Below are 22,208 nucleotides of genomic sequence, written 5' to 3'. Positions count from 1 at the left end.
TAGTTCATACGATAACTTTTATATGATTTAATCCTTTTTCAATACATATTTTTTAAAAAAACAAAAGAAGCATATCCTTAATAAAAAAACAACAAACAAGGAAACAAAGGGGGACCAAACAAAGACCCCTCAAGAGACAATCCTAAGTCTAAGGGTATCATCCTTGTCTAACAAGTCATCCTTTACAATATTAGTGTGAACAAAATTAAACTAAGTGAAAGTTTTATAGTTCCATCCAATATCCGCTAGAATATCAGCATAAATAATGGCTTCCTAGTATAAATGGGATATCATGAAGTCAATAGATAACGTGTACACATGACAACTAAGCCAACGAGACCTGATTGTCCATGGAACGAGATGAGCGTTAGATAAAGCTTTCACCACAAGTGAAAAATCCGTTTCAATCCAAATTTTCTTCTACCCAAGCTCTCGAGCTTTCTCAATTGCAATAGTGGCCGACATTAGTTCAGAAAGAATAGAGTTACTAGGACCAATATAAGCGGAGAAGCTGGTAATATGTCTAGCACCGTTATCACGGAAAATTCCACGGCAAGCCTCCAAAGAAGGCGAACCATAAGCAATCCCGTCAATGTTTCCTTGGATCCATCCCCTAGGAGGAGGGTTCCATAAAACCTCTAGAGTTCTTAAAGGTTTTCTAGGATAAATAGTGATATCAAAGCCTTTTAAAAAAAGTGAAGTTTGCCATGGAAGAGTTTGAACATTTCACAGTAGCGTTTCCAGCAAGTTTAGTGTTGCCAAAATGACCGTAATGCAGGCTTTCCAATGCAGAACTGTGTTTTCAAATCTACGCAAATTTCTAGCTCTCCAAATTTGGTGAAAAACACTAGTAACACAAGTTATCACCACTACTAAAGGCAAAATTTTGGAATTAAGCATAATTCCACACTTTAATTTTAAATATGCAGCAAACTAATTACAATTAAACTCATATTAGCTACTTGAGGTTGAGGTGGTGGGACCTTCTCCACCTTCTCCTTCATTTGAAGCGGTGGTCGCCGACCTGCTTCGTTCCAAATGCTTGAAATAAAAGCCACGACACCGACAGCAACCACAAATGCGGTCATGGAGCGTTGCACATTGCGGTTTACAATTTCCCTCCTCTATTCATCCTCTTAATGAATAGTTGCAGAAGCTTTCATATGACACTCACCATGAGAAAACCCAAGAAAAAATGGGGAGACTCCATGGATTTGAAGTTCACATTCCTTCTTCCAACATAAGATTCAAGTTGGTAGTCAATAAAACCAAGAGTTCCTCTCCCAAAGAAACTCAAGGACTCCACCATCCTGGATTCTTGATGAACCAAAGGAGCAGCAATGGCTTTAAGAACAAGAGCTTGCTCTAGCTCTGTTTCCTGGTTGCATTCTTCTAAAGCAGGGGGTTGTTGAACAGAAGGAAGAAAACCTTAAGCTCTCTCAATTACTTTGAGTAGGAGAGTTTCCATCAACTTTTTGACAGCAACACAAACAAACCTTTCCATGGCTTGCATAACCATTCTCTCCATGTTCACTCTGTTTTTGTTTTCTTTTTGAAAGTTGGAGAAGATGAGTTTACTCTGTTTTGTTTTCTTTTTGAAAGTTGGAGAAAATAAAAATTATTGGGGATTTAAGATTCTTATATAGAAAATTGGATGGGCTTGATATGACCTGATCGACCCAAATAATTTCTTCTCTTCAATTACTCTATTTTCTTGGCTGCGTAAAAATGTTAGGGAGGTGGAACAGGTGAATTTGGCTGTGTGAAATTGTTGTTGTGTTGCATGAAAATGATTTTTGTTGCTCACATAATAGGACAAAAGGAATAAAATTTTTGTAATTATTGATCACGAAATGTTTTATTTTTCTCCACTTTTCTTGGCTTTTTCTTTGTTTCTCTCCACTCACCATTTCCATTACACTACTTGTTTTTGTTATAACACGAATAGTTTGTTGACGAATCTTTCTTTTGTAATCAATATTAAAACAATAAAATTTCTAGTATTACATTATCACCAAGATTAAAAAAAACAATTGTAATATAGATATAGTTTTAATTTCAGCATTTTAAAAAAACTCACTCTCACCACTTACCACTTGAGTAAATGAAAATATTTATAATTATTTCATACGATAACTTTTATATGATTTAATCCTTTTTCAATACATATTTTTTTAAAAAACAAAAGAAGCATGTCATTAATAAAAAAACAACAAACAAGGAAACAAAGGGGGACCAAACCAAGACCCCTCAAGAGACAATCCTAAGTCTAAGGGTATCATCCTTGTCTAATAAGTCATCCTTTACAATATTAGTGTGAACAAAATTATACTAAGTGAAAGTTTTAGAGTTCAGTCCAATATCCGCTAGAATATCAGCATAAATAATGGCTTCCTAGTATAAATGGGATATCATGAAGTCAATAGATAACGTGTACATATGACAACTAAGCCAACGAGACCTGATTGTCCATGGAACGAGATGAGCGTTAGATAAAGCTTTCACCACAAGCGAATAATCCGTTTCAATCCAAATTTTATTCTACCCAAGCTCTCGAGCTTTCTCAATTGCAATAATGGCCGACATTAGCTCAGAAAAAATAGAGTTACTAGGACCTATATAAGCGGAGAAGCTGATAATATGTCTAGCACCGTTATCATGGAAAATTCCACCGCAAGCCTCCAAAGAAGGCGAACCACAAGCAATCCCGTCAATGTTTCCTTGGATCCATCCCCTGGGAGGAGGGTTCCATAAAACCTCTAGAGTTCTTAAAGGTTTTCTAGGATAAATAGTGATATCAAAGCCTTTTAAAAAAGTGAAGTTTGCCATGGAAGAGTTTGAACATTTCGCAGTAGCGTTTCCTGCAAGTTTAGCATTTTCTAAAATGACCATAATGCAGGCTTTCCAATGCAGAACCGTGTTTTCAAATCTACGCAAATTTCTAGCTCTCCAAATTTTGTGAAAAACACTAGTAACACAAGTTATCACCACTACTAAATACAAAATTTTGGAATTAAGCATAATTCCACACTTCGATTTTAAATATGCAGCAACCTAATTATAATTAAACTCATGTTAGCCACTTGAGGTTGAGGTGGTGGGACCTTCTCCACCTTCTCCTTCATCTGAAGCGGTGGTCGCCGACCTACTTCCTTCCAAATGCTTGAAAAAAAAAGCCACGACACCGTCAGCAACCACATACACGGTCATGGATTTGACTCATTAAAATGATTGTTAAGTTCTTGAAGCTGCATGTCCATATCAGTATAAAATAATTTAATGCGATAGTGATTCTTTATTGTGATAGATTGAACATTACCTCCACGTTTTGATTTACCACGAAAAATCTATCATCCATATTCAGAATGTGAATATCATGCTCAATACAAAATAAACTTACCTCCTCCAATAAAGGTTCGCATCCATCTTCTCTTAGAGTTTGCAATTGTTTTTTTGTGATTTTAGCTAAATTCGTGGCATTGACATGTCTTGATTTTTCTTTTGCAATACTTGTAACAACTCATTTGAAATACTGAAGACATTTTTCATTAAATGTAAAGTGAGTTCAAAATTAAAATTATCCATTAAAATTAAAAGATCATTTACTTCGCCTCTTGCATCTTTAGCGGATACATCTTCTTTCAACATTTCAAAAACATCGGTATAAAACTATACATCAATGTTAAATTCACCAAAGTAGCATAGTGAGAAATCCAACGAGTATCAGCAGGTCGCTTGAGACTAGTTTCTTGATTCAAATCTTTCCCACTACAATTTCTCCATTTTTCGATGCATCACAAACCTTAATTACTTGTCTTTCATGTAGCATATCACTCCTTTTACAAGACGACCTCAACAATATTTATTAAAGTGGATATTAAACTAAAATAAGAGCAAACGTGAAGGTGATCTTTGAGCTTTAAGCTTTCCGTTTTTTTTTTCGTATTTCAACCATTTAGCATGAGTTATTTTACTGGGGTTTGAGATTTAAGCTTTTCCTTTTTTCGTATTTCGACCATTTAGGAGGAGTTATTTTACGGGGGTTTGAGCTTTAAGCTTTCCCTTTTTTTTCGTATTTCAATCATTTAGAATGGGGGAAAGCTTGGTTTCTCATGAGAGACCTATCACCATCACGCACAGGTTCTAATCCCTAGACAAAGTAAAACTTATCTGAATTCCAAATTTAGAGACCAAACATTATTGTCTAAGAAAAAATAATTGGGATAAAAACAAACAAAGTAGAGAAAAATGAGGAACACAATCACTACACAAGGACATAACTTGAAAACTCTAAAATTGGAGAAAAATCACGGCCGTTGTCGAATGATAACTAGAGAATAACACTATATGAAAATTGTTACAACACATAATATACCCTCAACTACCTCGGTACACTCACACCCTTCGAAACAAATATTCATCTTGTAATGAAGAACTTGAATCATATATATAACCTTGGACTCCATTTTTCTTCAAAAAAAAAACTAGGTGATGTGGGATTTCAAAAAACTTGTATCATGTACATAGCATTGGACTCTCTCTTCATTCACAAAATTAAACGGTGTGAGACTTCTTCAACATGTACATTTTCCACAACCCCTGACAAAAACTACCACAGTCAAATTTGATACACCAGGCAGAAGGAAAATCTCCTTGAGAGCTCAAGTTGAAAAAGAAACATAGAGATAAGAAAAACATAGCAGAGTTCTTCTACTCTGAACCAATTTCATTCAGCACGATTTGCTATCAAGGGTCATTCTATAGAAAAGGTTTGATGAGAGATCAACAAAAAGGATCGCTTCCTCAAATCCGTAAAAAATAAAAGGGTTAATAGTAGTTTACCCCCTGTAATATGAGCGTGTTTTGGTTTACCCCCTACCGTTGCCAAAGGCAGGTTTTGGCAACGATTTTTTTGAAAAAACCGTTGCCAAAAGGTAGGGAGGGGAAAAAGCAAAATTCGTTAACATTACGGGGGCGTAAATTACTATTAACCTAAAATAAAACAAATGAATTTGAGTGCAATTATTGTATGCCACTATTAATGTACTAGTACTAATTTTCATCTAATTTACACTGTTCACTCTCAATTTAAATTATGTTTTCATTTTCATTTCAAAATTTTACATAAATTGAAGACGCTTAATCATAATAGCTTTTTAGGCAAAATTATGAGAATTTATCATAGTTGAATCTGTGTTGTTGTTGTCTATAGGTTATTGAGGAATCAACTACTTTTGTGTCCCTTAATTTAATTTATAGTTTTATGTTGACTCCTTAGAAAAATGTTACTTTTAAGCCCCTCAAAAATATTTTTGAGTCCATGTGGTCACTTCTATTAAATTTTACCAAAAAAGGGTTAAGCCTAAAAAATATTTTTATGAGTCAATGTGGTCATTTCTATTAAATTTTACCCAAAAAAGAGTTAAGCTCTTATGTTGCATTCGGTTGACATATTTTGTCAAATGAGTAGGTTTTAATTTCTAAGTTATAATTGAAATTTTTGAATGTCAAAGTTTATTGAGTCATTGAAGAAGGAAGGATAGTGTCAACTGTCAACATAAAATAAAGTCATGTCATATTAAAATAAAATCATTTGAGATGCCACATACGAATAATTTAACATTTTTGGTAAAATATAATAGAAATGACCAAATTGTCTAATAAAGATGTATTTAAGAAACTTAAAATTAACATTTATTAGATCAAGAACCAATATAAAACCATAAATAAGTTAAGAGGCCAAAAATCTAACTAAGCCTGATAAGAAAAATCTAAATAAGTTATTGAGTCAGTAATCAATGATTTATTTAACTGCATTGTCGATCCATTAGTCAACTCAAATTGGTTACCCCATCAATTTTTGGTGGAATCTACTACATTAAAAAACTATAAAATAAATAATTTGTATATCTGGAAACCTCTTAAAAATCCATTAGAGTCAAGCATGGTGAATGCTTGTTTGAACCAAAATCAATCGTCTTATCAATAGGAAAATCATGCAGAAGCAACTTTAGATGATATTTCAGATCAACATATACTCAGAAATCTGATCAGACATTGAATGCTAGTGGAAAATGCCCCCAATCTGATTGTACTTACCATTCTTGTTGATTTAAAGTGTGATAAACTCATTATATGGTCCTTTTACACAAAGTGACAGATTAATCAAACAGGATCAAAGTCATGTCATTTACCTAATAAGCCGATTTCTTGTACATAAGATCCAGAAAGTTAACTAATTCTAATTATGAAAAATAAAAGACACAACTTGGCACTACCATATGCAGCACATGTAGCCAAGAATTTCACAGGGTTAACCTGATACTAAGATATTTGCAATTTGCAATGATGTACAATACACATTTTGCCACTTTTCACCATAGTAGAAGAAAACTTTCAAAGCATATCAGCTTGATTATGTATGATATTCTGGTTAACCCCGTCTTTTTCTATCATCTTCCTCCTCGTCATCAGAATCACCACTCTCTCGAAATCGTGGATTTTTTTCCTATCACACCAGATCAAGTTTGATTAAGACAGATAATACTGGCATCAGCTAGGACAGATATTAGCAGTAGTGGCAATTGTAAGCACAAACATAAACATAGAGAATACAGATACAAGCAAAAGCCTTCAGTTAAACAAGTTCTGCATGCAATGTGACACTCTACAAGGTATGGCAACTAGAACTAATTCATATAATCGAACAGTTAGACCACAGCATCATCAAGATTTGTAGAGTTTACCGGTCTAGATTCTTGGTCAGAGTTCCTCCGAGATTCATGGTCTGATGTTCTTTTTGAGGGCTCGTATGTGCGGCGGTCATCGTCTCTGTATCTCTTCCTAGGGTAATCTATAATGCCAAAGAGACCAATTTAATCAATTCATTTGTAATTTCAGAGCCAAATAATAACAGTAACCCAAAGTGCTAAAAAATTTAAATTGATGGACAAAAGAAATTGTTTTAAGATGAAACTACCTCTACCATGCCGATGACCACCACCATGACCATGGCCACCACCGTGACCATGACCACCACCGTGTCTACCATCTGCAAGATTAAAATTGCTGAACCGTTAGATTTGCTAAAATGCAAAACCATGCCAAACGATAGAGAACTACCACAAATATTACAATGTCGGACGCAAAAAAAGCGACGCTGGTTCACCATAATACTAATACATGTTGATTCTTCGGCCTAGCTTACAGTAATGAGATTATATGATGTCTAACAAACTAAAGTATAAAGATAGTATTTATCTGAATATTGACTAGCTTACAGTAATGAGATTATATGATGTCTAACAAACTAAAGTATAAAGATAGTATTTATCTGAATATTGACGAAAAAAGATGATAAGATTCAGGATATTATAAGTACTAAAACTTGCTAAAATCATTGCAATAATTTTACTTCATAGTAGATGTTAAGATTCAACACACAAGTCATTATGTTGCTTCCATAGAAATATATGACATGCGGATCCTAACACGAACATCTGACACGACACATCGGCGATACTAAAGTAAAAAACATAGAGCACCAATACCACTACATATCTATTAATTCATTTAAATAAATATTATTATTTATAAAATATATTTAAATTAAGAATCAAAATACGTACGCGTGCATCTAAATTGAGCAGTTTATTTGTCCATCTACTGTCGAAAAAACTAAAAAAGTTGTATTCAAATTTGATGTTTTCAACTTTTCATTAATCGGCATTATTTTGACGCGTCTTTAAGCTTTGTAGAAGTGTCTCAGGCGTGTCTAAAGAGTCTAGGAAGTTCGTCGAAACAAAGAAAAAATATTTTTTCGAGACACATGTCTAAGTTGTACAACACTTGCTATATGAGTCTAAACACCGATTCAAGAAGTGTCGAAGCAAAGGAAAGAAATTAAGTTATTTTGAGACACTTGTCTGAGTTATTTGACACGTGTCATGCAAGATTTATAGGAGTACGCTTGACACCGCAACACTGCTAATTCTAGAGGTGTTTGTGTTTCAAAGAGAAACTGTTATTTCAGGGTCCAACTTAGTTATCAATAACGCCTCTCATATTAAGATTATACTAAAAATTGCAAACTGTATCTATCAGAACAGGAAAAGGATCCTCTCCTGTTTGTGTCTTCAGCCCTCCCTCATGCTCATGATCCAATGGATAAGAAATTGTGAAAAACAAATAATAAATAAAATGGATTCTAAAGAGAGAGAGAAAAAAAAAGAGAGATAGAGGGTTGAGATTGTGGCAGTATGGAAGCAGCAGATAAAAAGCAGGAGAGGATCTGCATCCATCAGAGCAACAGTTTGTCCTTCTGACATGGAAACTCTCTTAAGAAATCTAATGCAGATGATATTTGCCATTGAAGAAGGCATTACTTTTTTTATTATTCATGCTGCAAAAAAACAGGACGCAGGAGAGGACCGGCTAATTGAAAAAATGCACAGTTGGAGGCTGCCTCATGTATTGAATATTTGAGGAGTCCTGCCAACACACTGACACAGATCCCAACACACACTTCTATTTGCTAAAATTTATATCGGTCCTTATAAATATATATATGGGACCCACAAATTTTGTGAAAACCATATATTATTCTTGTACATTTCCTGATACAACACCAAGCTAACAATGTAAACATTTGTATGCGCTAATCACTCAGTGACAACAGTCCATAATTCGAGGTCATTTCCAGTGTTTTACTTATCAATCAATAAAGATCAAGCAGGTATATATATTATTCAAATATTGTAATTGAAAACAAGTAAAATGTTGAACCATCGTTGCTACTAGCAGTTGAAGATCCATATAAAATATAAGAGTCACTTACAAGAAGGAATAACTGGCGGAAAAGATCCCAAAGAACCAGTGCCGTAATCTACAAGCTGCCTTTGTACTTCTAACTCTTTCTGAACCAACTTCCCATATCCACCCCTGCGTATGTAGAATTAAGGAAACAAAAAGAGACTAGTAGAAATATCAGTACATCAGAGTATTTTCTGAAGTAATTTTTCTGTAAAACTTCTTGTTCAGAATCAAACAAATGTGTGGGAAATTGGGAATATTCATTATTCAATTTCAATTAGAACATGTAACATCATAGCCAATTTAATAAATTTATGTTTTTGACCATTTAGGGATGTAATTGAACAAATGTGAAGTTCATTCTAGAATATTAAGAGTAAACAATGATGCCGATTACAGATAAATTTATTTAAAACAGTTAAAAGGATATCTGGATCATAATCAGTACGATATTCATCACGCACCTGAAAATATTAATAACATCGGTCAATATTAGCCGAGAACAAAAGCAGCCAAAGGAAACAAAGGCACGGGAACAAGAAAACACATATACAACAAAGATACAGCACAGACACTGGGATATGGCAACATATAAAAACAGTATATAGAAAAATTAATTCTGGAATCAAAGAGAGAATTGATATTTTACGAACTAGGAAGGGCCATTGTGATCAGAACAAAATAATAACAATTATGTAAGCACTGAAACATGACAGGACATTGTTGCAGAACACAGTTGCATCATACCCTACTTAGTGAGAAAAAGTTTTGTTACTGTTAGCATTGTGCTATTCTCTATTGCAATGGTGTAAATGCTGAAAACAAAATTTGTGAAATACAACTAAAAATAACTGAATTGTCTAAGTAAACTATTAACTCGACTACTAGTTTCAAACATTCACACATAGCTTTGTTACTGCTAGCATTGAGCTATTCTCTATTCTAATGGTGTAAATGCTGAAAACAAAATTTGTAAAAAACAAACAGAAAAAAAACTGATTCATCTAAGTAAACTATGAACTCGACTATAAATTTCAAACATTCAACATAGTTCCACGAAAGTTATTCATTCACCTGGCCACCACTACGACCGCGCCCCCATTGTCTTCCCTCCTGGAATCCCCAGTCAAAATCAACACGAATAGGGCGATCATCCAGTATCGTCCCGCTTATATATTTGCAAGCATCCTCAGTATCTTCACGAGAGTAATATCTAATACCAATAACAATCAAATACACACACAAAATCACCAATCAGTACTATATAATTTTCTCAATGGCCACTAAATCACTACAATCAACAATGCATAATCACTAACTAGTAACTACACTACTAAAGTAACTGGATACAGTCCATGGTTCCTTCATTCTCCCACTTATTTCTTTAACAAATCACTGTAATAAACAATGCAATGCAGAGTGTGTATCACTTTTGCGCAAATTATTAGGGTTTGTAAAACTTGAATAGAGATTGTAACTTACAAAACAAAGCAAAAACCGCAAGGAGTTTTAGTATTCTTATCCAAACCCATGATGATCTTCTTAATTTCACCAGCTCGAGAAAACAGTTCATAAATTTGCTCTTCAGTAGTGTAAAACGACATGTTCCCAACATAAACGGTAGAAGAAGTTATCAGAGCATGCTCAAACTCTTCTTGATTTCCAGGGAACCTTCTGTCTCGGTACGCCGAGAGCTTCGCCGGATCCTAAAACATTCACAAAGAAGACGAAAACTGAATCAAATCACATCAAATTAAATCAACAATAATCGATAGTAGTTTAATCAAATTGCGAAAACCTCGTTGTAGAATAGTGTACCTTGAATAACGAAGCCATGTGAGATTGTGTTATCGGTGAAAAATCATGAAAACGGAGAAGATGGAGTAGTTGTAGTTCCGATTTCAGACACGATTAGGGCATGGTGGTTTTGACCCGAATCAATGGTACGGTTCACGAAATCGGTGTTTAGGGAAGATCAATGTTTGGGCCTAAAGCCCAAATTGTGAAAAATGTTAAGGAGTGACTTTACCTACAACACTCTGCTTTTTGGTTTATACACCCACCACATATTTTTCAACCCTCACATTATTTTGGAAGTGTATTTCTAAACAAGAAAATAATTGAGGCTCTTGCGCTTTCTTGAACTGCATATTTAAATGACACAAAAACATAAGAGAAATGCTAACAAGTGTTTTAGGGTGTGTTTGGTTCAAATGAGGGGGAGGGGAGGGGAGGGATTTTAATGGAGGGGAGAGAAGGGGAGGGGAGGTGAGGGAATTTTTTTAATAAGATGGGTGTTTGGTTCAAACGAGGGGAGGGGAGGGGAAGGGAGGGATTTTAATTAAAAATATGTTTAGTTCAGGAGGGAAAGGGAGGGGTTTTATTAATAATTTACATTTTTATCCTTATTATCTTATATAAGTGATACAATATGATATTCAAATGTGAAAAATCTATACATATTTTTTTGTTAGTAAAATTTCTAATATTGAGTGACTAAAAAGTTATAATTTACTACATAACGTTAAAAAATTGAGTTCACTTAATTCGAATAAAATGTTCAAAAACAAATTAAATTATATGTTGATAACAACTTTGAAATCGTAATGAATTATTTAACACATAAAATACATAAAATAATTTATTATTAAATATAAATAATTTAAATTTTTTAATAAATTGATATAAAAGAAAATATGATAGGATACATAACAAAATTAGAAAAACACATAAATAAACATAAAAGAGTTATAAAAAAAATAAAAAAATGAAATGATTATGATTTATATTAAGGACAGAAATTTTAAAATAATTTGATGGTGGAGAATAATTATAATAAGTTGATAGAAGCAATCGAGAAAAATCACACAGAAGAGAGCAATAATACAAAAGAAAGTGAATAATTTTAAAATATTAAAATTAAACTGAGGATATTATAGTAATTATAATAATTTTTAAAATATTAAAATTGAGATTCCCTCCTCTCCCCTCCAAATCCCTCCGATTTGGAGGAACGCAAAAAGTGTGTTTCGGAGGGATTTTGTTCCCCTCCCCTTCCCTCCCCTCCCCTCATAAAATTTGAATCAAACACATTTAATTAAAAATATTTCCTCCCCTCCCCTCCATTTAATTAAAAAGTGTGTTTCAGAGGGATACTCTTTAAGAATTTAAAAAAGGTATGTTTTGTTTTAACATATTCGTATTCAATGCACTCAAAATGAAAATAATTGAGTTTTCTAACTAATAAAAAGGTATGTTAAAAATTCTTGTAATCAATACAATGAAAAAGAAAAATATTGTTTTTTAAAAATTCTTTTCTTTATTTGAAATCCTTAAAAAGTACTCCTACAGCATTCGTTAGAATTGTTAGACGATATGATAATGATCTAAAGGGGGTGAATAGATCAACATAAATTTTTACGGTATTTTTACAACTTTTGGTTAACGGAAGCGTCTTGGAATCGACTTTCGTCTATTCTGAACCGCTATTGGTAGGATCAGATATGCTACAAAAATACGAAGAAGTTTGATGTGCTAAAGGGTTTGAAAAAATAATCAATTATGTTTTTCAAAAGCTTATTCGTTTGAATGGATACACTTGATTACCTACTTCCAATGAGAATAGAATTGATAAATTGGCTAAGGAAATTTATCAAACAAGTAATGTGCAAACAATTTGCTGCACAGACAAAACAACGAACACTTGGCGTGCGGTAGTTAACTTGTTAACGCAATTTAAGTGTGGTTGATTGCAATTACCAATTACAATTATCTTATACAAAAATAGTTCTGTATCATAATTTAACACTTGGACCACTTTCCAAATTAACAATTGTGAACCAAAATTAATAGCAAATAATAGAGAAGTAAGGGAAGAAGAACACAAGGATTTATTTAGGCAGTTCGTCGATCGTCATCACTACAACTACGTCTGCCCCCAATTCCAAAAGGGAATTGAGATAGTTTTTATTATTACTTTGCAAATGTTATTACAAGAGAAGTTAAAGCAATGAACAAACAAAATCAGTTTAATGTTGATTCCTTATCTTCTCTCCCCTTGATCCTAAGCAAGATTAAGTCGACCCAAGAGCTTTCTTTGATCCTCCGTCTACTGTGACTCACTTGAACGAACCCGTGTTCTTCAAGACCTTCACTCTGCTGAATCTTCACCAAAGCTTCTTGTCAAATACCCCCAAATCACCTTGATCTTGGAGGACAAAACCCTAAATATTTTATTCAATAGAACCACCACAATCTTCACCCAAAGGAATACTCAATTCCTATCCATGGACGTTATCAAACTTTATCATGTACTCATAACACAAAAATGATTATGTGTAGTTGTGTTATGAGTAGGAAGAAGAATGAAGATTAGAAGACTTCTGTATCTTCCAAGTTGCAATGTTGCTTTGAAAAGTTTTGTAGAAAAAGTATATATGTGTGTGAGAATTGGTGAGCTGAAGCAACAAACAGATGCCCAAAAATTTTGTTTTTGCCAGCGATGCGTCGACCTACCTTTGTTGTGAGTCGACCATATTCTCTCAAAGAGAACAATCTTAACATCAACGTATCGGAGGTCGACCTGGTGAAGCCAATGAGTCGACCTAAATGAGGCAGTGAGGCAAGCATGTTTTTCAAAGTCTTGGAGGTTGACCTGGTGAAGCCAATGAGTCGACCTAAATGAGACTGTGAGGCAAGCTTGTTTTTCTTGTCTTCATGAGTCGACCTAGCCTTGCTATGAATCGACCAGAGCTAACAAAAAATTCTACTATTGGCTTTGTGTCTTCTTAAATGGACTTGTACGAGATTTGACATCTTTGAATATTTGACATCATTCGAAATACTTTTATGAGGTATGCATGCACTTACAAAAATGACTCAAAACATAATATTTTTTTAATTAACTATATTATATCAATTACTACTATAATATATCCTAAATTATTTTTAGTAATAGTTATTTATTTAATTATTATGTAGGTGTGATAATTATTTAATTGGGTGTTACTCCCTCCGTTTTTTATTATAAGTCGTTTTAGACTTTTCACACAGTTTAAGAAAAATAATAATTGTTGTATGAAAATAAGAAATTATGAAGGTTTTTACAAAATTATCCTTCATTAATGACATATGGAAGATAAATTTATATAATTGAAAGGAGAGAGAATAATAAATATTTAAGGATATAATAGGAAAAGTAGCATTAATTATTCATTGGAATTGTAAAGCGACTTATATTTAAATACAATTTTTTTTTCCAAAACGACTTATAATAAAAAACAGAGGGAGTATTGTGTTAATTATGCTATTTGTATTATTAGATGGATAATATAATAATTCAATTGGGCCTAATTATTAGAAGTAATAATAATAAGGGGGTGAGAGTGACTAAACCCATTTAATATAATAAGATAGTAAGAGTAGAGATTAGGTTAGTCTCATAACTCTCATTTGGTGAAAGAGAAGAAAGAGAATAAGAGAATAGGAGAATAGAGAAAAGAGAAGGAAAACCTAGAAGAAGAATCTTCAAGAGGTAAGGGGGAGAATTTATGTTATTATAGGTGTATATGCTATGCAAAGGGTAAATTGTATGTTAGGTGTTCTTAGTTTCAATTTCTCATAACTTTGTATGTTAGGGTTTGTATAGAAACCATGGAAATTGAAGAAATAATCATGTTTAAGTTGTTATGTTGATAAGCCATGATAGAACCATGATTAAGAACCTTGATATGTATGATTATTGGTTGTTTGAATGGATTAATGTGGTTCAAAACGAGTTTTTGAAGTGCTGTCAAAAATGAGTTTTTTTCCAAAAAAATCGCAGAGGGCGCTTAGCGCGGTGAGGCCGCTTAGTGCGCTCTGGAAAATCACGCAGACCACATTACATAAGCTATCGCGCTTAGCGCGATACAGGGCGTGCTTAGCGCAGGTACTTGAATTAAAAAATAATAATATTTTTGGAAAATGATTTCAGAATAGGGAAGCTTATATTTTATTATAATTTCTAAGAGTTTTTTGGAATACACGTTTTGGCAAGTCTAGAAGGCAGTTTATGTGAAACTTGACTTGGTGAATTCTTCTGTTTCTATGTTTGATTTTGGTGAATTGTGGAAGATAACATGGATTGGCTTGTATGCTATGTGTTATGTGTAATCGATAAATGCTATCTGAAATGCTTTATTGATAATGTATGTATGTTGTGCAACGTTTTGGTGGATAATTTGAGGTGCGCGAATTATTGTGATATGCTTGGATAATTAAGGTTGTGTGATAATCTTAGTTGCATAAATTGTGAGCCTTGTTGCACATTTATTCATGGGGAGATTGTATTCCGGTTGTGGCTTTGATCCTAGTGTGGAAACGGAAGTGGTGAACTATAGGTTCATATTGTTGGCTTGGATTCTAGTCCAGATCGGGAGCGTGACTTTGATTCTAGAAATGAATCAAAAGTGAGGTGAGCTTGATGTTCACGATGGTACCACATGCATGAGTCACATTAAAATTGCATTGGAGTCACGTTGGTTGTTATGTGATGTGTTTGAATTGATGTGAGCTTATGTGACAATTAGAACTTGCTATCTTGGTTGAATATCAATGATAATTATGTTATGTGTGATAATTGTAGAACTCTTATGATTATGAAGTGTGATGAATTACAGGTTATTCGTATGCTATATTCATTGTTCATATTATATATGCTTATAATGATGTGAATTCTCACCCTTCTATTGTAATGATGTTCTATGCGACATTGCGCAAGTTACGAAGAATAATTATGCTTGCACGAGGATTAGTCAAGGAGTTGTTCAGTTATTTTACTTTTATTAGGTAGTGAATCAATGCTCTGGTCATGTAACACGAGAGGGTATTTGAACTCATGTTTGTTGTTTTGAGACATGGTCATGTTTTCTCTTATTTGATATTATATTTGGATATAACATGTTAAGTGGCCTTGGTGCCGATATTTGAATTCGCATGACATATTTATAATATGATATTTTCATTATGTTGGTAGATGATTATAGTATGTGATATGATCATTGAATTTATTTTGAGAAAATAATTATTCCATTGCGATATGCATATTGATGAAACATGAAGTTTTCAAATGTGTTATAATTATGATCAGATGTATATTTGTATGTAACTTTGATGATTTTCATCGTTGTGGAAAACAACATGTGGCACCCTTTGATGTATGCATGTTATCTTACTTTGTATTTATATCAAATTGTTTGGGTAAAAAAAGGGTGTTACAACTTCTGCACCTAGGTCAGCCCAATAGCCTTGGCCTAACCAACTGAGGATAAAGGAAGCCTCTTTCCTCCTGCCCCTCTATCGAGGACACACCTTCACCTGGCCTGAGGATAGCATAGCATCGCTGCCCTCGACCAAACCTACATCTATGCTAGCAGCAAGACATCCGCCTAGCTCCCCCGTCAAGGACAAATATAGTGTGGAACTCTGGAGCAAAGGAAACAAAAGGGGCAACTAAGTGAATTCCCTCAGGTTATAGGTGATCGGGAGTGTTGGGATCTACAGTCAGGAATCAACATAGTATGTAGAAGCGTGATTAACGACCTATATTTGACTCTAATTCTATAATAAAACTCAAATACACTCAAGCACTCTAAAGGCATCACCTCCGTACCCTAAATGTGTAGATCTACATGTGACGCCTCCTCAAAGTGACATCCTTTTGACAAGACAAGTATTTAATGCACATCTTCTCAAGATCACCCACTCTCAATTTTTCACTAGCCTTTTCCCTAACTTGAAGAACTATTCCAATGATTATAGAATTTCAAAAGGAAACTCCATTGAGGTTAGTCCCATCGATTTTACAACAACTTTAGCTTCATATCTGGTGGCAAGGACTTTAGGGGAACTATTTTAGACAGGACAAACGACCTAATTAGACTGGTTCAATACGAAATCCCAATCCAAAACTCCATCAACCAAATTGACGAAGTTGTGTAATCTCACTAGAAGGCCCCTCACTAAAGCTAGACACCATACACATCTCAACTGTTGTAATCTATGCAACTCCTCTTCCACCTCGCATAAGAGGATACGTTCACAAGGGACGATTCTAATCTTCTTTCATATATAAGTGTGATTCGGCGTCACACCAAGGCATAATTCATTACACACTTGCGTGTAAATTTCTTCTCTTTGACTTTACTAACTACGTGTACATCCCTTCTCTGCCCACTGGAGATTTTTATTACCATGTAAGAGGCCTTTCACGTTGGACGTCACCAACTTACCATAGTCGATTCTAGTTTAGTATTTTTTTTACTTTTATAATCTCTTTATATGACTTTTAACTATTTATTTTTAACCCTAAAAAAAAAACTATGTTAACTTTCTTTACTTGAAATTAAAATATAAGAGTTAATATTTGAGTACTATTAAAGAGGGCATGGACGCATGGTTAACAATTATCAACTATGTTACTAGGCCCGTTTTTAGTTTTTTAGCCCATCAACCAATGCAAGGTTTTAGTTTGGTAGAACCCTGAAACGTTACGAGTGCAGAACCAACTCAAACCCTAAAAACTCTCCGATAAGGAAATGGCCTCCGTCGCCGGAAACACCGCGAGATCGATATTCCGATCATCCTCCGCTTGTCGTACTGCATTCCGAATCGGTTCGGAAGCTAAAGCGGCTCGTTCTACTTTCCGAATTCCCTCCAGTAAACCTACATCGCAATCCGCATTCAGGTAATTCACCACTATTTTTCAAAGGAAACTGAAATTGCTCGCATTTTAGTGAATCAATTGTTTTTATTACATGCTTTGTAGTGCCGAATTTAGTGTTTGTTCAATTGCAATATGGTTAATTTATTGAGCTGGAAATGAATGAAATTGATTAATTTTGTGTGTGGAATTGTTTGTGTATGAAGGAGTCCTGTTGAATTGAGCTTCTGTGTGGAATCAATGTTGCCGTTTCATTCGATAACTGCTTCCGCGTTGATGACTTCAAAGTTAGTAGTTTCTCAACGCAGCTATGGTTGGCTTCCTGAAGGTATTGTCTCTGATACTGCTACAATGCAATTATCATGTGTTACTGAAAGGTTCAGTTTTGTTTTACTTTGGCATTTTAAAGGGTTTTGTTTTAGTGGCATTATTGTTTTTGTGTAATACATTTGAGCATTTTTAGCTTTTGTTTGCTTATAGTTGAAAGTCAATATTATTACGGTAATTATATTTGATTAAACTATAAGAAAAGTTATCAAGAAAGATTTCGATATTTACAATTTGGATAGAAGCATGGTCCTTTATAGAGAATTATGTGGAAAGTTGATTCATGTAACCGACCCCATTTAGTGGGATAAGGCTTGGTTGTTGTTGTTGCATATTTGATTAAACATTCGTAATGTGTGTTTGGATTGGCGGTGGATAGAATTGAATTTGGTAGAATAGAATTGATTTTATTAGATTTGAGTTTAGCAGAATTGATTTATGTTTGGATACGTTTATGTAAAAGTGAATTCAATAACAAATTTTAGTAAAAATCAAGTTTAAATTGAGAAGCTACAAAGCCTATGTTTGGAATTTTGAAAAACCATGGTGTTAACTCACGTTTGCTTGAAGCTACTACTTGTAGCTTCTCAAAATCACGGTGGATATGAGTGTAGTTATGCAGTAGCGGTATCCTATTGGGTTACTAAACACATGCAAATTCTAGCTTTAAGTAGAATCAATTATGGAGAAATAATCAATTCTACTTTAGAAGAACCAAACACCTCAAAATCACTACAGAATCAATTCTACACTTTTAGAATTGCTTTTGACTCTTCCGCCAAAAACATGCTATTAATATCTTGCAAATGGCATGTAAAACATCTTTCTTTTTTTTATCCCTTGTTTGCTGCTTGGGAAGTTACTGATAGTTGTTTGAAGAAAAGACGGTTTTTGGAAAATATTTTACAGCTAATTAGGACGAAAAAGAGTAATATTGTTGTGTGGTATTGTAGTCCCACCCTATGGGTCACCTGTGATCTTTTTTATTGCCTGACGGATGGGTTTTACTTTTGAATTAGGTAGCTAAACATCTGTAGGATTCCTTGTGTTCTTTCTTCAATTTATTTTTCGGGTAAGTTGGCGTATTTTTTGAATTCTTGGGTTAAACTTAATGGAGTCTGGTTAGTGTTTGATATGCAATACATTCGAAATTTATATTAAATAAAATTATCCATGTTCTTGGGAAAAGTGATTGATATATCTGATGTAGACTGCATCTTTCTGAAACTATTAATCTTTAGCAAAAATTGATGGATTGAGTTATTCCACGAGTCTTCTGCTTTCCCTGCTCTCAAGCAGCTAAATCGTTTAGTGAAGCCATACATGCTCCTTTTGTTTGTAGGCAAAGAGAAGACTATTTGAAGATCAAGAAGCAAGGTTGGGATGACATGGATCTCTTATGGTGTTCAACTTTAAACAAAAGGAAAATCTGATTAAGAAAAATTGCTAGATATCTATCCCTAATTATTTTATACATTTAGAGCAAATTTGTTTGCTCTTGGGTTAGTGAATATCATTAAGCTGGATTCTCAGTTTATTGTGTTTTAGGAAATAATTATTTCTGTTTTTACCAATCATATTGTTCCATATTTTATACATCTTGAATGTAATTGTTGACACTTTGAATATGATTTTTAGACTTTTTTTATCATGTTCAAATCGTAATTATATTTCTTCTTATTCTTCTGCGGTATCTAAAACCTATGACTTCGACAAATACCCTACATTCTAGTTAGTGTTTCATTTGAATTCAATTTATTTCTTGCGTCTGTTTGTTTGATTATTTGAAATATTATATGCATTTCTTGCGTCAGTTCTAGGATCAATTGATAATAAAATACTGATCTCTTTTGTTTAATCAGATTGCAATGATGATGTGTGATAACTATTCTGAAGATTGAAGCAATCTTTTTTGTATTATGTGCTTCGTGAGGGTGTCTTGGCTGAGCCATTGGCGGGTCAAATTAAATCTCAAAGTAGACCTCCTGTAATATTTGTTATGATTCATAAAAGCCTACTGTTATATCCACCAGGGTTTTGTTGTCCAAAGTCAAATAAGCCGAAATTGTATTGCACAATGTCTGATAAGTTGTCTTTTATGTCCCGTTCTTTAAAATTTTTCCATGTGTTAGGGATGTTTAATGAATGTAGAGTTGGAATATTTTCACTTTTTCTCTTTCTGGTCATGATAAGTTGTCTTTGGATTACAATATTTTTCATATGCAGGTAGGTAGCATTTCAATTTTCTTAGTTGTGCTATCTTTTTAACTTTCAGAAGGAGAGGGATCATGATGTGATAACTACATAATGCGATTCAGATTATGCTCTCAAAATTTACTTGGGGGGCTATCAAAGTTGGATTGATATCATCAAAATTGTAGTGTTTTCTTGATTTATCTTTAAAAGTAACCTTGATTTTGAGAATTATGGGTTCATTGCTTAAATTTTCAAAAAGCCTCTAACTTTTGCAATCTAATATAAAGTTATAAATCTATTATGTGTACGAGAGTAATATAACTATTTGAAATTTGAGAATGATATTTCTGGTCTTGGCCGAGACTCAATCCACTAGATAAAAAGCATATCTACTACTGCCATTGATTTGATACTGTTTGCATATAATGTACCGTCGGATACAAATGTTTATGAATTTATCGATGTCATAGCGTTTGCATATTATTCACTATCAACATTATTTAAAGATAACGGAATGAGCAAGATTGCATATTATTCACTATCAACATTATTTAAAGATAAAGGAATGAGCAAGATTTTTCGCCATCAATTTCGGTTGGAGCACAATGAAATGAATGAATAAAATGAAGATGAAAAATGAGAGAAAAAACTATAATTAACTTTTTCTCGATTGAAAACAGTTATAACAAATGATTCTACACATTCTCAATTACAAAACACAAAATGTAATATATACTAAACCTATATTGGACCAAAGCAAATTAAAGTCCAACACAAGGCCCAAACAAGCTGATTAGCTAACACTCCCTGAATGTGCAATTACACTTTAACACAATTGCTTAATTCACATTCAGAGCTAAAATCAACAACACCAATTTTGTTCCATGAAATGCAAAATTTTGATGACTTTCGTCAAAACATCTGCAAGTTGCTTATGAGTGTTACAGTGCACGACTTTTAGCACTCTATTCTGAACTTGATTACTCCGAAAATAGAACTTTGTGTCAACGTGCTTGTTTCTCCCATGCAACACTGAATTCTTGGCAAGACTTATGGCAGATTTGTTGTCAATCATCAACTTCACAAGCTTGCTCACCTTGATCTTCAAATCATACAACAAATTCATCAGTCAAATAACTTGACACGCAAACAAAACACCTACAATGTGCTCAACTTCACAAGTTGACAACGCAACCACGTGTTGCTTCTTGGAATACCAAGAAATGAGATTTTTCAGATATTTAAAAACAATAATGCTATTTAGTACGAAGGAATTTGAACAAGAAACACATGAATGTACATGTGTCATTAATTTAGTGGATAATTTTTAATTTATTATAAATTAAATTTCCTTTGTAATAGGTATCATCGGGTGGTTGTGATAAACAAAGGTTGAGATTTATTCTTGTTTTTCTTGTTTTTACTTTTTCTTATAAACTCTATCACCACACTAGTCAAAGTCTAAGTAGTACATCAGTTTTGACTCACATTCACCACCAGAAGGAAACAAAACTCCAAACTCCAGAATCCCCTTAATATACCTCAGAATCCTAAATGCAGCTTGGTAATGTGACCACTTTGATTTGTTTATAAACCTACTCATCATTCCAACTGTGTAACAGATGTCAGGTATGGTATTACAAAGATATCTCTGCGAGGCAACCAACTTTTTAAAAGCCGTAGCATCTACATCATCCCCATGTTTATCAGAAACCAACTTGTGATTTGTCTCAGCAGGTGTGATTCCAAACTTACAATCTATTAACTCCAATCTCTTCAGAAGTTCAAGTTCATATTCATTCATCAACACCTTCTTGAACTTGATTATCTCATCAAAAAAACTTCCAGTCAATAATATGTCATCAACATATAGACATATCAGAATCATATTGCCTTTAGAAGTATGCTGAACATAAACACCATATTCTATCTCACAGTTCTGAAACCCCCACTTCTTGAAAAACGAATTAATCTTCAAACTCCAAGCTCTGGGAGCCTGCTTCAATTCATATAAGGATTTATGCAACTTGTACACCATCCCATCCTGATTGTTTTTCACAAATCCTGGAGGGTATGACACATAAACTTCTTATTGTAAATGACCGTTTAGAAATACAGATTTAATATCCAGATGTATCACAAACAAATTCCTATTAGCATTTATAGAAATCAC

At 33.7% G+C, this 22,208-nt stretch overlaps 2 protein-coding genes across 9 annotated transcripts; one reads left to right on the top strand and one right to left on the bottom strand.

Annotated features, from left to right (window-relative positions):
• Positions 1-6,161: 6,161 nt before the first annotated feature.
• LOC131625440 (nuclear cap-binding protein subunit 2-like) lies at positions 6,162-10,789 on the bottom strand. Its single transcript, XM_058896307.1, has 8 exons — positions 10,630-10,789; positions 10,294-10,517; positions 9,886-10,024; positions 9,242-9,275; positions 8,837-8,944; positions 6,980-7,051; positions 6,747-6,853; positions 6,162-6,508 (listed from the first exon to the last, which is right to left on the bottom strand). The coding sequence occupies exons 1-8, from the start codon at positions 10,645-10,647 to the stop codon at positions 6,434-6,436; spliced, it is 777 nt and encodes a 258-aa protein (XP_058752290.1). The 5' UTR covers positions 10,648-10,789; the 3' UTR covers positions 6,162-6,433.
• A 6,484-nt stretch (positions 10,790-17,273) lies between these two features.
• LOC131625427 (protein NUCLEAR FUSION DEFECTIVE 6, mitochondrial-like) lies at positions 17,274-20,359 on the top strand. Of its 8 annotated transcripts, none has more exons than XM_058896291.1 (4): positions 17,274-17,536; positions 17,719-17,840; positions 19,182-19,216; positions 20,118-20,136. In XM_058896291.1, the coding sequence occupies exons 1-3, from the start codon at positions 17,388-17,390 to the stop codon at positions 19,199-19,201; spliced, it is 291 nt and encodes a 96-aa protein (XP_058752274.1). In that variant the 5' UTR covers positions 17,274-17,387; the 3' UTR covers positions 19,202-19,216; positions 20,118-20,136. The 8 variants fall into 8 exon arrangements, with proteins under 8 accessions (XP_058752274.1, XP_058752273.1, XP_058752275.1 ...); XM_058896290.1 differs by lacking the exon at positions 20,118-20,136 and adding an exon at positions 19,702-20,006; XM_058896295.1 differs by lacking the exons at positions 19,182-19,216; positions 20,118-20,136 and adding exons at positions 18,859-18,911; positions 19,702-20,006 and having other exon boundaries at positions 17,275-17,536.
• The last annotated feature ends 1,849 nt before the right edge of the window (positions 20,360-22,208 follow it).

This window comes from Vicia villosa, unplaced genomic scaffold (genome assembly GCF_029867415.1).
Source record: "Vicia villosa cultivar HV-30 ecotype Madison, WI unplaced genomic scaffold, Vvil1.0 ctg.000217F_1_1_3, whole genome shotgun sequence".
NCBI classification, from domain to species: domain Eukaryota; kingdom Viridiplantae; phylum Streptophyta; class Magnoliopsida; order Fabales; family Fabaceae; genus Vicia; species Vicia villosa.
Note: the sequence above shows the minus strand (reverse complement) of the source record. Positions and strands in the feature narration are given on the sequence as shown.

Excerpts from the sequence above, each read along its gene's own strand:
- LOC131625440 (XM_058896307.1), bottom strand. Across the intron at positions 10,025-10,293 it reads TGCGGTTTTTGCTTTGTTTT|ATATTACTCTCGTGAAGATA; the intron begins GTAAGTTACAAT and ends TATTGGTATTAG. Across the intron at positions 6,509-6,746 it reads CTGACCAAGAATCTAGACCG|GAAAAAAATCCACGATTTCG; the intron begins GTAAACTCTACA and ends CTGGTGTGATAG.
- LOC131625427 (XM_058896291.1), top strand. The coding sequence starts at position 17,388 with ATGGCCTCCGTCGCCGGAAACACCGCGAGATCGATATTCCGATCATCC. Across the intron at positions 17,537-17,718 it reads ACATCGCAATCCGCATTCAG|GAGTCCTGTTGAATTGAGCT; the intron begins GTAATTCACCAC and ends TTGTGTATGAAG. Across the intron at positions 17,841-19,181 it reads CTATGGTTGGCTTCCTGAAG|GCAAAGAGAAGACTATTTGA; the intron begins GTATTGTCTCTG and ends TTTTGTTTGTAG.